This window comes from Lacerta agilis, chromosome 2 (assembly GCF_009819535.1).
Source record: "Lacerta agilis isolate rLacAgi1 chromosome 2, rLacAgi1.pri, whole genome shotgun sequence".
Classification (NCBI taxonomy): Eukaryota; Metazoa; Chordata; class Lepidosauria; order Squamata; family Lacertidae; genus Lacerta; species Lacerta agilis.
The window spans coordinates 32,701,839-32,718,967 of NC_046313.1; the positions used below are offsets into that span (position 1 = coordinate 32,701,839).

General features: G+C 43.8%; 1 protein-coding gene across 2 annotated transcripts in view; it reads right to left on the minus strand.

Moving 5' to 3' along the window:
• Positions 1-6,727, minus strand: part of QRICH2 (glutamine rich 2) — a 39,285-nt gene extending 32,558 nt beyond the window's left edge. The window contains exons 1-3 of one of the 2 annotated variants that reach the window (XM_033139402.1): positions 6,671-6,727; positions 5,369-5,482; positions 390-494 (exon numbers count right to left, since the gene is read on the minus strand). In XM_033139402.1, the coding sequence (XP_032995293.1) occupies positions 390-494; positions 5,369-5,482; positions 6,671-6,706 (255 nt within the window). In that variant the 5' untranslated portion in view covers positions 6,707-6,727. Of the gene's footprint in view, positions 1-389; positions 495-5,368; positions 5,702-6,670 lie in introns of those variants that run through there. The other variant, XM_033139401.1, reaches the window with a different exon arrangement.
• Positions 6,728-17,129: the final 10,402 nt, after the last annotated feature.

The following is a 17,129-nucleotide window of genomic DNA, read 5'->3' on the forward strand; positions in this document are numbered from 1 at the left end:
TGCTTTCCTCCTGCCCTCTCTCCCCAGAGGTAATTTTCCTACCAGCTAAATTCTGATGCTGGAAGTACCGGTAAGACTCACTGGGAGAAAAATCAAGAGTCATGGTATCCATTCACACCCTTCTCACTTTTAAATTAGACATCACATCCTTCTTTATATGTGGCAGACCTGCAGTTATTGAACACTTGGTCAAAAATATACAAGAAAATACAATTCATTCTTCTCTTATAGAAACAAATAGGTATAATGTGCATGTGATTCAAGATTTCTTTCTTTCTTTCTTTCTTTCTTTCTTTCTTTCTTTCTTATCAGTATGAACTCTGAGGGGTTAGGTGGACCCAACAGGAAAAGTAGTTAAATAGAAGGAAATAAGGCATGGACTAGTTTACCAATGCTAAGTGATCCTTGATTTTTTGTACTTCATCCTCTAAATTGGCTGTGGCTGCCTTCATTTTGCCAGCCTCATCTATTACATCCTGCAACAAAGACATGGCCTAGAATACAAAAAGAGATACAATATCAGTGAAGGGAATGAATGCATGGACTCCTCTAAATATCAGCCTAAATATAATTTCCAACTGACAAGAAGCTACCATGTGTTTCCTAATGTCTCTGACTGCCAAAGACAGAAGACATGCTGTAGGAAACCTATTTTCAGGTCTTACAGAGTCCACTCCCACTTTACTCTAAGCAGCCTACGCTGAAGAGGAGCTGTTTCCCCAGGATAAAATACACCCAAAAGAGGAAAAGGGGGAACAGCATCAATATAGCCCCCCAAAAGCCCACCACCTACTGCAAGGTGGTAGGATAGAATATATTGAGCAAGGGCAAGGGGGGCCTCCAACAATTTTTTGATGCCCAATATGTTTTAACCATTCGCTTTTCTGCAGAGGCAACAATATTTTCTAAACTTCAGTATTAGAAAGTCAACTATCTTCAAGCAGGTACAAACTCTTTATCTTGAAATTTACAGTAGATTTTATTGCCTTTGAAAGAGTGCTGATGCACAGGAGCACCTTAGGCATCTAAAATAGGCCTGCCATACATCAGGGATTTAAAAGGCGGAATTGACATCCAGGGGGGATTTCTGAAAGGCGGTGCTTTGTTCTGGCAAGTCATTAAAAAAAGATTGTGTTACTTTGGCGTTTTTGTAGAAAAACAACTTTCAGGGGGACCTGGTTCTTACTTTTTGAAATATGGTAACCCTATCTATAACACTTGTCAGATCCTATCCCAGCACCTTCAGATTTGCACACAAACACCCCAACTAGATCTGTACTCTAGGATTAACATAGGGGGTTGGCATTAGACATCTGACTAGAGCCTTCTGGTCATGACCACTACTGCCCATTCAGCCTTGCTCTCCAAGTGAGTAAAGCAAGGAGAAGGAGCAGTAACTTCCACAAGCTTTCTCTTGTCCCTCTAGGAAGTGGTGCAGATTAGGTCCAGACGAAGAGACAAGTGAATGGGCAGTGGTAAGCAGGAAGTTGGTGCCATCAGATATCATGCCCAAGCCCTCCTAAAAATAAAACCTAGAACCAGGACAGCTTTCCAGCAGGACTGCTACACTTCCCCTAAAGAGCTTATTAGCCTCATGGGGATGATGTGGTGGTTGGGGAATAAAGATACTGGTTTTCTTCAACCCTGTTTCCTCCCTAAATAGTTTACCTGCCTCCAGTTGTATGTGCCTCTTGATTCTGGTGTTATGAAGAGTCACATTTAGCTATTCCCTATGCACTTCCATGTAAGCCTTAAAGCCATGCATAAGGAAAACAGCATAGCTTTCAGTTGCACCACAGGAGATGCATGGTGACTCTTAGAAAGTTGGTTTGGAGCCAGAAGAAAACCCAACAGAGCAGTCTTAAGATTCCAGTAGGATTATGTGGATGGTGGGGGGGGGGGGGAAGTAGTCAGCTAGCTTGCTCACCAGGACATGAACAGAATAAAGGCAACATTCTCAAAGTAAGTTTCTAGTTCTCCTGTTGGCTACAAAAACCAACCAACCATAAAATGTGCCTGCAATATGTGCTGTCATTAATGCCCCTCAAGTTCATTCGCACACATGTCCACAATGAGGAGCTTTTATGTCTTGGTATTGGTTGTCTTGACTAATCTGATAAGGCCTAGGCAATGAATCATCTACTAAAGGAAATAATCAAGTCTCTGTCTTGCTCTGTTGTGGAAGCCTCCCCAAATAGGAAACCAGGAAATAGTAGTTCAAATTCACTAAATGATTACATTTCCTACCACCCTCTTCAATGCACTAGGCACCAGGAGGTTAGTTGAAAATCAGAACAGCAGCTATCTCACTAAGAATTCAAGTATAGACTTGTCCCACTCAGGCCTTTGCCAGATGCAACTGGACATAACAATTTGCTGCTCATTAACTCATAGGTGGTTTCACACAGAGCTTGCCCTGTCATCACTATCCACTCTGAATCTGGAATACTTTTGAGCATGTACTTATTGCTATAGCGCCCCTCATAGACATGCTGTCTAGGGGGGCATGTTGTCTGGGGGGATGACGACTCTATACTGAAAAATGCTCCTGTTCCTCTTATCTAATGACATATAGAAATCTGATAAATATTATATTATATACACTGATTAATTCAATTTTCAGGTGATTATCACAAAGAAGTTTACATTAAAATCTTAAAACAAGAGGCAGCAATTAAATCTACAGAATAAGCCAGCCAAGAAAATCTACAAGAGGGGTATTTTTTGAAAGCTACATCTCCCCTTCCCACAGGTAAAGGGGTTATTTGAGTAGTCCTGGGGTGGCGGTTGAGGGAGGGAGAGGTCACCTCAACTTCAATACTGGGAACCAGGTTGTAGGCAGCTCTCCAGGCCAGTTTGTCTGTAGTCTCTCATCCCTTCAGGGCAAGATGGTCCTCAGAAGGCCCCATAGTGTGGATGGTAGAGATGGAAACCACCTCGCTCACTCTCAAATGTCTGTATGTGAGTGTATGTCTGTGTCCAGAAGGACTGGAATTCAGTCCCAGAGGCGAAAACGGAAAGTGGAGCCTTCAGTGCTCCCAGCAGGGATTGGAGCTCATCACATACCCACTACCTCTCCTACCAAAACTGCATTCATATTAATTTGTTATCAACACTATACAGGCGATAACCAGACCTAACTAACTGGAAGGCTGCCTGATTTAAGACATCCTGGTGTGCATCAAGAGATGGCTAGAACTAACAGGCCAAAGCCAGGCCAAGACATTTTGTTGCCTGAGGTGAGGGAGAAGATGGTGCTCCCCTTTTCCACATACAAAGGCCATTCAAATGGCGGCTGAAACTTACCGGTACTCCAGTGCTGGTTGGCAGAGACAGCAGCAGCATCCTGAGAGCAGCAGGTTAACTTAGGGGGCACAGGGCAGACTGCATGGCAGGCCTGTGGGGGTGCTGCCAACAGCTCCCTCACTCTGCCACAGAGGTGGAAAAGCTCAGGCTCAGGGACCAAATGTGGCCTTCTAGAATTCACTGTGTGGTCCTCAGGACTCTCTCCATGCCACACCCTTTCTATCTAGGCCACAACCCTCCCTGCCCCTGCTGTGTTCCTTCCTTGACTGTTTTTGCCTTGCTGGTCTGTGTCCTTGAACTCTGATAATACCTCTTGCTTGCTTGGACAGAGAGGATAGAGAAGAGAGTGGGAGCATGTGTAGAAACTAGTCTACTGTACAAAGATAAGATTTACATTAATTGCTCCACCAACATTTTGTTATGGACTGATCCCACCCACTAGTGGCATGTGGCCCCTGGAAGACTACCCAGATAGGAATGTGGCCCTCAGGCTGAAAAATATTCCATGTCTCTGCTCTATTTAATGTTATTCCTATGCACAGAATACAGGGAACTTTCTCCTGCCCACCCAGCTGGGGTCTCAGCACAAGCCAGAATAAATAGCAAGAGATGAGTCTCTACATGTCCAGCTCACTGGAGCATCTAGAACTAATGGAAACTTAAGGAATGCAAGATATTTCAACTGCTCCTGCAGTTGCTTGTTGCAAAGCTTAGCTCTGCTGGGAGCCATTCTTGGCATAGCATACCGGTATCTCACAGTTCACAAACTTGAGCTGCCTTTAGTACACCAATTCTAATGCAGGGAAAGATGTTCAGGGCAGAGGGTGTGGGCACACAGTGTGACTGGCATCCATCCAGCTTTCCACTTTAGCCAGTCCCAGGGCTCCTTTAACAGGTACATCAATGCCTGTCTGGTGTAACTTAGCTAATCCTCTGGATTTCTCAGAACTTTAGCGGAACAATGATTTCTCTGTTGCCAATGACTTTACGAAGCACTGCAAGTAATGAAAGCTTTGGCATGCACTGTTTTTGAAATGTATGAACCAACATTTGAATTATCAGTCGCTTGAAAGATTATTCAAACTCTTAAGTCAAAAACGTAAAACAGGAATTAATACTAATTCTGGAAATTTGGAGGTGAAGCTTGCATTGGCAAGGTAAAGGTAAAGGTAAAGGGACCCCTGACCATTAGGTCCAGTCGTGTCCAACTCTGGGTTTGCGGTGCTGATCTCGCATTACTGGCCGAGGGAGCCGGCGTACAGCTTCCGGGTCATGTGGCCAGCATGACTAAGCCGCTTCTGGTGAACCAGAGCAGCGCATGGAAACGCTGTTTACCTTCCTGCTGGAGCGGTACCTATTTATCTACTTGCACTTTGATGTGCTTTCGAACTGCTAGGTGGGCAGGAGCTGGGACTGAGCAACGGGAGCTCACCCCATCGCGGGGATTTGAACTACCAACCTTCTGATCAGCAAGCCCTAGGCTCTGTGGTTTAACCCACAGCGCCACTCGCATTCCATTGACATGGTGTACCTAGATGTAAATACCAAAGTGCATATTTGATGCATTTTCTTAAGGGTTACTAAGTGATTCCATGGGGGAACATTTATTTATGCTTCTGTTCATTATTCCAGGAGGTATCACCTCCAAGGAGGAATACGAGTGAAGCTTCAGGTACTGCCGAGATCTGCACAACAGATCTAGAATTAAGGTGCAGCAGATTATGATGTTTGCCAACACAACATAACAATGCATAATAGTTCTCTTTGTCTCTTCACTCCAGCACAAGTTGACAGTTAAACATCTTTGGGGGGGAATGGAACTTTCAGAAAGGAATGATTGACAGCTTGTTGTACTGTCTCCCTGCAGCGAGCCAGGCCTTTAAAGGAAAAAAAACCAAAACAAAAAAGTCCACATGCCCATCATGCCTCCTTCAAAAACTAGTCTAAAATTAATATTGTTTGCAATCGCTATAAAGGGCACTCTTAACTCAATTTCGATATAACCTTTGCATGCCCCTGAAATTCCAACAATCTGGGTGTTGTTTTTTAACCGTTCACATACCTTGTTGATGCCCTCTTCGTTGGCTTCAACTTTCTTCTGCAACTGCATCGCTTGCCATAGATCGGCCACAGAGCCACTCCTGGTTTTATCCATCAAGTCGGTACCAGAAGGCAGCTTCTCTAGGCCAGACATTTGATTTTCAAACCCTTTGAGCCGCTTTCCCAAACCCTGCACTTTCCCCTGGACTCCCTGCACTTGATCTTGCATTCCTTGGACCTGATCGTCCACCCCTTGCACCTGATCTGCCACCCCTTGGAGGTTAGCCTGCAGCGCAAACATTTTCTTTTCCAAGTCGTCAAGGCGAGCTTCTAGGTCTTTGTCTGGAACCCCCCTTTCCTTGTCTTTGTCTGGAACCCCCCTTTCCTTGTCTTTGTCTGGAACCTCCCTTTCCTTCCTGGGCCTGCCTTCCTTGCCTTCTTTGCCCTCCAGGCCTTCTTTGCCTTCCTTGCCCTCCAGGCCTTCCCTGCCGTCCTTGCCTTCCTTGCCTCCCCGGCCCTCCTTGCCTGCCCTGCCATCCTTGCCCTTCAGTAACTCTTCATCGGACGGTATTTCCCCAATCCCCTTCTCAACAGCCTCCGCCACGGCTTGCTTGGGTGGCGGGCCCCGATCCATCTTGACCTCTGTCATGGCATCCTGAATTTTGAGGAACCTGAGGATGGCATGGAGGAGGGTGTGGAGGGCATTGAAATTGACATGGCCAACCTCGGGAGTCCCTATGGAGAGGTCCGTCAACTCGTACAAGGTGACTTTCAGAGACATGTCTGCACCCCTTTCGACCCACCCTTCGCTTTGCGACAACTGCCAGCTGCCTTACTTAAGAAAAATAAAATAAAATCTTCTTTTAAGAAATTAAAAACAAAACAAAACCTGTCCTAATCTTTTACTAACCCCTATGAAAAAATAACGCTGGGATGGGAAGGCAGTTCAATAAATAAAAGCTCTTCCCTTTTTTATCTGTCTGGAGTATTTTTTTTTTTAAGCCCAATTTATTGTAAGCCCATTCCTAAAAGTGAGCAGGCTCGCGCCATAAACGGATGAGCAGCGGTTCTATCTCGCTTTATCTTTTTGCTCTATTTACCTATCCTTCTCCCCCCACCCCCTCAAAACGACCTTCCCCTATTTAAAGGGCTTTTTCAAAGCTCCCCTCAGCCTAAGCAGCACCCGCCCCTAGAGCAGCTCGCAGCTCGAGCGAGCGACGGACTGACGAGCAGCTCCCCGCCGAAGCTCGGAAGAGAAGCCGCCTCCGCCGCGGACAATCCGGCCCCGTTCGAATCCTTGCGTTCCATTGGTTGCCTCACAAACCTTCTCGTTCCGGGATTGGCTTCCAGAGCTGTTCATGTGCTTTTGTTTACCTCGCCGGCTGCCGGCTGATTGCGAGCCGGCGTTTGTGGTTGCTACGCGACGGGGGTGACCGCCCTCCGCCGTTCCGGGACTCGCGGCGCCGCGCGAATTATGACTCCGCGCGCTCCCCCCGCCCTTGCTAAACAGAGAGGAATGGGCGGGAGCCGAAGGAATCGGGGAGGTTTGTTAGCCAGTTTAATATATTTCCAGTTTAATTAAGCTATTCCCCCCCCAAGAGTTTCTGAGCAGTAGATTCAAAAAGTATAAAATAAAATTTAGACGCTACACACACACACACACACACACAGAGAGAGATTTTTAAAGGGGGTGCTGTCCCCTTATATATGTTGGTGGCATTCGTAGATCTGTTTACATTAAACATTTAAATTGCCCGTAGATTTTCCAGAAAAAAGGAAAAAGTGCTGAAATACTGCGCAGAACCACGTAAGCGTGATTTAGCCCTAAGGACAAATGATCCAACCGTTTGCCAGAAGGAAGACTCCTGCAAAAGCTCTCCTTGCAACAAAAGGCCTTGCATGGTGGAAAGCGACCTGTCTCAGGTACCTTACAGCTTAGTTTGTGCCAGCGTTGTTTTCAGTGTTCAAGATACTGGGAATAGATGAACTGTGGACAGCAGCAAGTGGGGGAAATTGCTCAGTGGTGAGAAAAACAGGCTCTGCTTATTATAGAATCGTAGAGTTGGAAGGGATCCCGAGGTTCATCTCGCCAAACTCCATGCACTCTATTTAACGGTTAGTTTTGCATTGGGGATGCGGGTGGCGCTGTGGGTTAAACCACAGAGCCTAGGGCTTGCCAATCAGATGGTCGACGGTTCGAAACCCCGCGACTGGGTGAGCTCCCATTGCTCATTGCTCAGTCGCTGCTCCTGCCAACCTAGCAGTTCCAAAGCACGTCAGAGTGCAAGTAGATAAATAGGTACCACTCCAGTGGGAAGGTAAACGGCATTTCCTGCTCTGGTTCGCCAGAAGCGTCTTAGTCACATGACCTGGAAGCTGTAGCTGGCTCCCTCGGCCAGTAAAGCGAGATGAGCGCCGCAACCCGAGTCATCCGTGACTGGACCTAATGGTCAGGGGTCCCTTTACCTTTACCTTTGCATTGATTTGTGAAATCTAAATATTATTATTTATTAAATTTATATAGTCGTTCTATTTTTTATATATCTATAGATACAGATATAAAAACCTATGCACATTTCAGCCAGATTTATGTCCAATGGGCTTGTGGCCCAGGTCTTTTAAAAGACCTCTTCTCCAAAGCATGTTTCCTCCCACAATGGGCAACTACAAAGTTCCCATGCGACAGTGAGTACAGCAGACAGGGGAACTTTGTGGCCTTCTAAGTGCACTTGGACTCCCATCAGTGCCAAGCCAGCACAGGAGGAGAGTTGCAGTCCAACATCATCTGGAGGACCACAGGGTCCTCATCCCCAGAGTAGAGGTAGGATTTCCATATTGGAAGGTTTTATTTACAGACAGATGTGAGCCCTGATCTCTCTCTTGCTCTCTCCCAAATCTCAAAGCAAACATTCACCTACACAGTGACTTCCGACAAGCAGCAACTGCCTGTCACATCTCAACTGAAATATCCCAGTGCTTTGCCTCTCTCGCAGTTGGAAGGCTCTTCCTAACATCTCACTTCTGTTGTTTAATTGCAGTTTGAGCTCCTTTGCTCCTGTCTTCTCCACAGTAGCACAAAAGAGCAACTGGTCCTTGCTCTCCCATAACTGGGATGGAGTGAAAAATGGGGCAAAACAAAAGTGAAACAGATGTAGGGCCGGGATGGGGAACTCTGGCTCTCATTAGTCCCAGGCAGCTTGGCTGAGGGCCAGAAATGATGAATTTCTATATTCTTAACAGTGTTAGCAATTTCCCTATCAATAGAGCTAAAATTTCTGTGGCAGACACTTGGGAGTAAACCTCCACAGAACGTAGTTGGATGTATCTGAGTGAAATGCATAGGATCAGTTTACTCATGTCAGCTCCTCTAGAACAATGTGAATTGACTTTGCAGGACCTAATCATGTTTTCACAGTATGCTGACTAGTGAACAAATACCGGTACCTTCATACAGTAATTTTTGACTACTATGGTTATATTTGTAACTATGCAATTCTTTTCATGTTGTAAGCCACTTTGAGCATGGTTTTAGCTATGGAAAGGCGGCATACAAATAAAATGATGTATGTATGTAAAATCATCTCAGAACAGCTCTGTGTACTGAAAGGGCAACTTCTCCATTTATAGAGTGCTGTCTATACCATGAGGACTAGCACCTTGAATCTGGGAAACAAATAGCAGGTTCTTTGCAGAGTCTCTTATCTATGATTAGATGCCCTGATCATGTGATGAGAGATGGAGGCTGTGCTCAGTTCCTCTCATCTAAGCCAATTGTATTTGCAGATGATAAAATGCCCTTAAGGACCTAAGAGCAGGGGTAACCAACACATTAGTGACCACAGCTCCAGTTCTAGCTTTGGACCTGATGGCTGGGGCTGATGGGCACCACAAAACATCTGAAGGGCACCACATTGGCTACCCCTGCTTTACAGTCTGCACAGCAAATGCACGTTAAGGGCAGCAGCTCCCACAGGTCTTAAGCATATGAAATTAATGCTCAACATTTGATTCATAAGTGTAAGGAATCCTGGCTGAATTCTAATACAGATCACTATGGAATTACTGTTTTAAGGTTATGCATGGGGTTGTTTATTATTATCGCTGTTTTAATTGTGTCTTTACAAATTGCAACCCATCCTAAGACAGGCTGTTGAAGGGCAAGTGAGGAATATGTAGCAGCAACAGCAACAAGGACAGCTTCTCTAAAACTATGCTCAAGAATATATATTTGCAGTATTTTCTGCTTCTCTTAAGTGTTGGGCTAGATAGCGGTGTTCTACTTCTGGCCTGACTGCATTGCAGTGGAGGTGAAATGATATTCTATATATAGTTTATAATATACTCAGGGACCACTTTTAAAGGTGCACTGCACAGATGGGCACTGTAATGCTCTCAGATCTGAGATGCAAACAGAACAAGAAGCATATGGTTAAAGGAGCATGTGTCCATGTTGGTTGTGTGTGTGTGTGTGTGTGTGTGAGAGTGAGAGGGAGAGAGAGAGAGAGAGAGAGAGAGAAAGAGAGAGAGAGAGGTGGTCTGGATAGTGCCCAAGTGGTTTGTCCCCTTCTCTAAACAAAGTAGGAAATTTCAATACCAACTTACTGTGCAATGAAATCAGGGGAGACTTACATTAGGTATGGTAGGATGCTGCAGCTATATTTTTTTTTTGTACAGCATATGTGAGTGAAGCAAGACAGAAAAATCAGGATACATTTTGGTCCATATGTGAACCCCAGTAGGTAAAACTGAATCCAGGACAAGAATCACAGACTCATGACTGTAAATGAAACAAATTAACGGGTTTGTTGATATACAATGCTCAGAACAAGAATAGCAGTAAATGCTGTTAGTCGAAATAACTGCACAAATACATAGTGCCTCGAACTATTACAAGCTGTTCCGTGTAATTGACAAGCCAATGCAACTACTTATACGATCATTTAAACAATAATTTATCATCAAGCCCTAGTCTGCATCTCCCTGCCTAAACCTCCTCCAGTCCATCTAGTTTATGGGCCACAGCTCAGTGGTGTTTTACATGCCGAAGGTCCCAGGTTCAATGCCCAATGTCTCTAGGTAGCGCTGGGAATGCCCCCTGCCTGAAACCCTGGAGAACCACTGCAGTATAAGGCATCTTATGTTTTCAAGCTGTTCTTGGCATTTTCGCATGGAATTCATAGCTATCGATCCATTCTAGTGCACCCCCAGTTTCCCATAGGCTGGGAATAGTGAAAGAACAAAGGGGGGAGAGAGAGAGAGAGAGAGAGAGAGAGAGAGAGAGAGAGAGAGAGAGGAAACAATAGGCAGCCTAGCAAGAACAGCAGCAGAATCCTATATGTGTCTACTCTGATGTAAGTTCCACAGAGTTCAAGAAGATTTCTCTACCCTTCTGACATGCACTGGCTTCACCTGCAAGCAAATGTTGACATTCCATGAAGCAACTACCAAGCTGCATGAGTCTCTGGCCGTACCCTGACCCCTAAATATACAACCAATAATAAGACAGATGTGTGCAAGCACCCTGCAGGTGGCAGCATATCACATGAAATAGGTCAGGACATAGGCAGCTATTGACAAAGCCTCGTATGAGTGTCTACTGAGAAAGTACCGGTATTCTGTTTACACACTGCACACTTGTGTTGTGGATGTGACCCATATAACAGTCTTCAAGTATGCCTATATCACCGAGATCAGATAAGCACCAGAAAGCAGTACACATGACTCTTTTGCTTTTCTTTTGACCATAAGCAAATCTGGTCTAACTAAAGAATCACAATCACTGCTGTTGCTTAAATTTGAATTTTGTCCAGAAACATCCTTCACAATTTTTCCTCATTTTTATTCCATTTTGTTACGAATATTTATAACCCACCCTTCATCTCAATCCATCCCAGGGGTGATTTAACTCCTTGATGGGTTATGCCTCACCCTTTCGCCCTCTGCCTAGGAGAGTAGTTCTTTTCGCATTGCAGCTGTTCAATATCCACTCCCCAACTGTGGCAGTTTTGATGCCTTGCACAAAAAGGGCAATGCAAAAAAAGGCTATAAAGGTGGAAGGTACCTGCTTATCAGATGTCCTGTGATCAAAATTCCAGGCTCAGGGAAGTGAGGCTATTGAGTGTTGAGTAAGCACAGCTAATTGCAACCAGTATGTTCAGAGGCATTGCCACTTGCCTTTGGTGACCAGATGCTGGGGACAAACAGGGAGGTGACCATTCCCAGCAGGACATGCTCTGTTCATAAACTTCTAGAGGCACCTGGTTGGCTGCAAGTCAGAATGCTAGACTAGATGCACCTTGGCCTCATCCAGAAAAGCAATTCTTGCACTTTTCATTTTAGTGCATAAATACTCATACTAGAAACTCTAAAGAGATATAGCTGTAGATTTAAAATCATGTTTATAAGCTTCCTCAAGTGCTTACTTGGACGCAGACAATTCTTGGCATATACTTGGAAGAAGCACAACTGTCTCATTTACTGTTGTAAGTGGAGCTACCTGATAACAGCTCCGAATAATTCACCCTCGGCATCATTTTTGTGTTCCTTAACTCTTCTCAGGAAAGCGGGTGGTCAGCTTCGCTTACTGGAGATCTCTGCTCACTAATGATGTATATAACAAGTCAGAGGGCCGCAGCTGATGTGTGTGCACTGTTTATACATAAACTGCAATTGACTCCTCATAATTGCTGGCACAACTTAATTGCTGTTTCCAGTTTAGAGATAAGTACCAGCAACTCTTGGGATACTTTGAAGACAACAACTGGACAGGGAATCTGTGACCATTTCCTCTGATCTCATTGTTATAACAAGCCTTCATTCATAACTCCAATCACAGTTTGCCCCATTGGTTGTATAAACAATTCCAGGTATGTAGGGGAAGAAATGTCACATTCTCTTTCAGTTGCTGGCATTCAAAATGGCTATTAAGCCCTGGCATTGCTAAATCCAAATACTGAGTTATTAAACAAGGACCTTCAAATTACAAGAATTAAAGACACTCTGGAATGATACTTTGATTTGCTTTTTAACAGAATGATTAAGCCACTGCATCCTTCACAAGGTCCTTAGCTAGCAGCATCAATTCTATCATAAGCATGGATCTGAAACTCCGCAACAGATTTTCCGCCTGTAAAAAATAGTGGATCATGTAGAATTCTCCATGTCTTGTTGAAGCTGTTACTGATGTACAAGCCTAGTTGAGTTATTTTTTATCACTACAAAACACAGGTATCCCTTCTAAACCTTATATTCTATAAAACCTCAGGCAGATCTGCATTTCAGGAGCAAAATTAAAATCTCACGAGTCCTACTGATCATATGACATGTTCAAAAACACCTCACTTCCCAGGAGAAATTTATGCAGGGAAATGTGTAAGATTACACCTAAAAGGTGTAATCTTGCATGTGATAATTCTTTGAGGAAGGATACTCACTTAACCCCCTTTAAGCCTTCTGTTATTGGCACTGTTCATACACTGAAAAGGAACCTTGGTCTCTTAAGGCTCATCTAGATTTCCTTTTGAGCTGTGCTTTCCAGACACGGGCACACACTTTAAAGCTCTGTGTCAGAGTGTTGTGGGGTTTTGTTTTGTTTTTGGCCCCAGCGCTTTCCTCAGGGAAACTCATGTTTTATTGCTGAATCTGAGCAAATCTGCAGAGAATCCAATTGCCATTTTCTCCAATTCAGCAGTAAAACACAGATTTCCCTGGGGAAAATGCTTTGGCAAAAAACAACAACACTTGGACACAGAGCTTTAAAGCCCCAACCTGTGTCTAGAAACACAGCATAAAAGGCAGTCTGGATGAGCCCTTAGTGTGGAAGAGCTTTCCAGGTTATCATAAAAATACATGCAAGTGGAAGGCTGTGTCCTGTGAGATACCCAAAGGCAAGGACATGTGCATAGATTTTTCTCTTTGTGCACCTCCCTCTAGGGTTTGCCTGCAGTTTTGCTCATGACAAAGCAAAAAAGATTAAAAGAAAAACAAGGTGCAAAGCAGGCTGTTGTCAAGAAGTGACAGTCACTGCAAGATTAATTTAAGGCGTTACTGTGGCTGCCTCCTTATGCCAATCCACAAAGCTCTATCATGGTAAGTTCCTTTCTCAGGTTAGTATTGAAGTCAATAAATAGATGTTTAAGATAACAAAGTTCCCATTCCAATGGTTGAAAAGGATTTTTGTTTGGGATTCCTAGCAGCAATCATAGCAGTTAAGAACAGGCTCTAGTAAGCAGGCTTGACAAAAAGTAGATGCTTAGATTCCCCCCACTTCACCCTGATTTGTTAGACTAAAAACAACTGACTGCATGTGCATGGCAGCAGGCTTTTCATACTACCCACTGCACCATCAGTAGCTCTGAGAAATGCACAAAGGCTTCATAGATGTTAAACACTACAAGAATATTCTGAATAAATCACCTCTTCTTCGGATACATTATAAAATTTTTGCTCAAGAAGGCAATCTTCACCGCTTGCACAAAGGAATAGTACACCTTGAATGTTCAAAACAGAGGCCAGAGATCCTACCATGGTGTACAGGCTAAAACTAAGGTGTTTCTTTTTTTGCATATAGGCCCTGATCAAACTGCCTTCTGGTTCAACAAGGAAGAGACCAGGATCTATTAGGCAATGCATCAGATCAGAACCAGTTTCAGCCCTGTTTCTCAAAAGCACACCAAGGTTCTTTCTGAAGTATCTAGGGTGTTTTTTTTTTTTGTTTTGCACCAGAGGGATGCAGTCCACAGCAAGTGGCAAAATTCCACTTATTTTGACAGCTCTGAACAGCACTTTAAATAACTTGCACTACTTGCTTTGTATAATTGACATATCTTCCCTGTGTTGGAGACTGTGAACTATACATTACATCCACTCTGTTGTGTGGTTGTTTCAAGGGAAACGGAGAGACAACCACAGCATATTTATCCTCTAAACAGGTTAAGATAAGAATCTGCATGGTTGTAAACATAATCAAATTTGAAAAAGTTAAAATGCAATGGAAGGATGCTTTTTTTGATCATGCAAGAAGGCTACTGGACATTTGCCCATTTCTCAGTTGTATGTGGTTTTCCTCCTCTGTGAAACTTGGATCACGTTCTGTGTGCTGTTTGTGACCAGTTGCATGGTGTGGCATGACAGAACTTATTTTGTCTTAGAATATCAGAAATCTGAGGTATAAATTATACTCCCTTCTCCCACAGCTTCAGCTTGAGGAGGCGGGCAATTCAATTGAGACGGAGGTTGCAACTGTCTGCACTAGTAAGTGGGTTTGTTGCATCACCCTGTCACTCTAATTAAAAAGAAGCATGAAGAAAGCAAAACAGCAAAATGAGAATGAGGGGGATAAATGTTAAAATGTCAAAGCAGTTAAAAAACTTACAAGCTATGCATCTGGGGGAAAAAATTCTAAATATCTGAAAAAAGAAGTGATTTCCCATTTAAAACCAAAAGCCAGCTTCCTCCAAAAGCTCCAACTTAACTAGCAAAAATAACCTCTTCAAGCCTTCCCCAGAAGCTGGAGGTGATGGAACGGGAGAGGTTATGGGCTTTCTTTCTAAAACCTACTGGAATATGTAAAGAAAACCCTCTAGGATTAGTGTGGACAGAAACAAAATTCAAATGCCATGTGTAACACTTTTACATCACTTTAATCCTCATCCACCATCCCTCTTGTTGTAGTCCAGGGTCTTGACATATCGATTGTCTCTGCCAAATTGCTTAGAACATTAAGGACCAATGTAGTGTTCAAACAAAGCAGTATGATAATGCACAGATGAACATTTTACCCCTCCAACATGAATACAGGTGGTTTTCATCATTTTAAAACTGGCAACAGAAATCCATCATGAATATTTGAACTGCTTGAGAGCAAAGGAGACCACACAATGTTTGGGACTTTACCCACAACTTTACACAATGCCGCGAATACTTTAAAACTACATTCTGTTAACATTAGAAGTTTCTCAGACAATTTTGAATCCGAGTTCATAAAAATCACAGCAATGGACGATAGTAACTTTGCTCTAATGCTCAGCATTCATAGTAGACCTATCCCAAGGTATTGCTTATGTTTAAAGCCATCTGGGAGGGCTTTTAAAAGACAGCATCTCAACAAGATGTGCATACCTAGGTAGGCGTGATGAGACAGAAAGGTAGTTGTGTTGTGTGCATTTTTGCATACATAAATGGAGGAAACTTACTTGCTGAACAGTTTAAAAGCCTGCCTTGGACTTGCAGTCTTCTTGTCTGTAATTTAATATGGAATGATATACATTTTAAAATGTGCTTGAGTTGGAGGGAAAATGTCGGGGAAAGGTGAAGGACAACCCCCCCCCCCCCAAGATAAGTGGAGAAGACACTCTGCATGGTACTTTCGAAAGCCTCGCCTGTGTTTTTGATAACTCAGGCTATTAAGGGAGAGTTTCAACGTTACAAGTTGTTTCCATTTTTATCAGTCTGGAAGATACTGTATGCTTGGGCTCTGTTTTTACAACCTCTAGTGTGGATTAGAATTGCCATTTCACCCTTAAGGCACTTAACTGTGCCTGGGTGTGCCAGATATCTGCTTGCATGGCTGGTGAAATGTTTCTGTTTTAGCATCCTGTTGCCATGGCTATTGGGACGATTTATGGTTTGGCGTCAACAACTCTTAGAATGTGGCTGTTGATAATTAAGTTAACAAATGGGTTGTGCAGTCCATAGCAGGTTTTCGTTTTCTCATCTTCCAATGCAAGTATTTGCACGCACTCTATAGATCCTATAATCCAGGTGTAGCCAATGGGATGCACTCAGTAAGTCAACCTCCACCCATTGCAGCTATTCTAGCAACATATGAAGGGTATGTTGGCTGCCCCTGTATTATCTCTATTGTAATGCAGTAAACAAAAAAAATACTCCGTGGTAGTAAAGCCTCAGACAGCAATTGGCTGAGCTGCTATGACACCATGGAGTGTTAATTAGTGTTCTAACTGCTGAGGTAATGAAAGCTGACTTATTGAAAGCAAGCCCGATGCTCAGGCCAGGCAACAGCTTGAGATGTGAAATTTCCAGAACAGAACATAGTATACAGTATCTGTCTCCAGTTTGACTGGGAAAAGGTCCTATGCAAGAGGCTGAGATAAGAAGAGCCGTTATGAGCCAAGGACCCAAGTGGTTTGGCTGCTACAAAGCGTGCTAAAAGGATGAGTCGCACATCTTCTTTCTAAGCTTCTGGTGCCTCGTGTCCACAGTGGCAGTGAGTATCTGGAATTCACACCTCTCCACTGCTTTACTCATTACTGTAGGAGCCTGTATAATCTTGTAATGGTCAGAGCCACTCTCAGTAGGAGGCTGAGGGGCAGTGAGCCAAGAGGAAGGTTTACTACAGGTTCAGTCATAGACTGAAGCAAAGAGCTGGTGGAGTTGATAAAGTGGGACTTGGGGAAAAGCCCTCACATGGTGATTTGAGTTGTTAAAATGACAAGATGGCCAGGAGAGGGGGTTTTGGAAGCTGAGAACTACTATGGCCAGAGGTGTACAGTTTCTTAGACCTTCAATCCCTTTAAGTCCACTCTCAGGAATAAATATTTCACCAGGTGCAGTTTTTCTCCTGTTACACCATCACACGTGATAAGGAAAAAAGCTACCATGATCTAAATCTTCCTTCAGCTGAACTGTTAAAAAGAAATAGGGTCTGGTCGTAGAAAATGTAAGGGAACAACTGGGCCCAAAGCAGGGAAGCAGGGCTATGGATTGGACCAGTCAGGGCCACTGCAGAGCAAAGGACTGGGTCATGATCCAGGGGCTCTCTC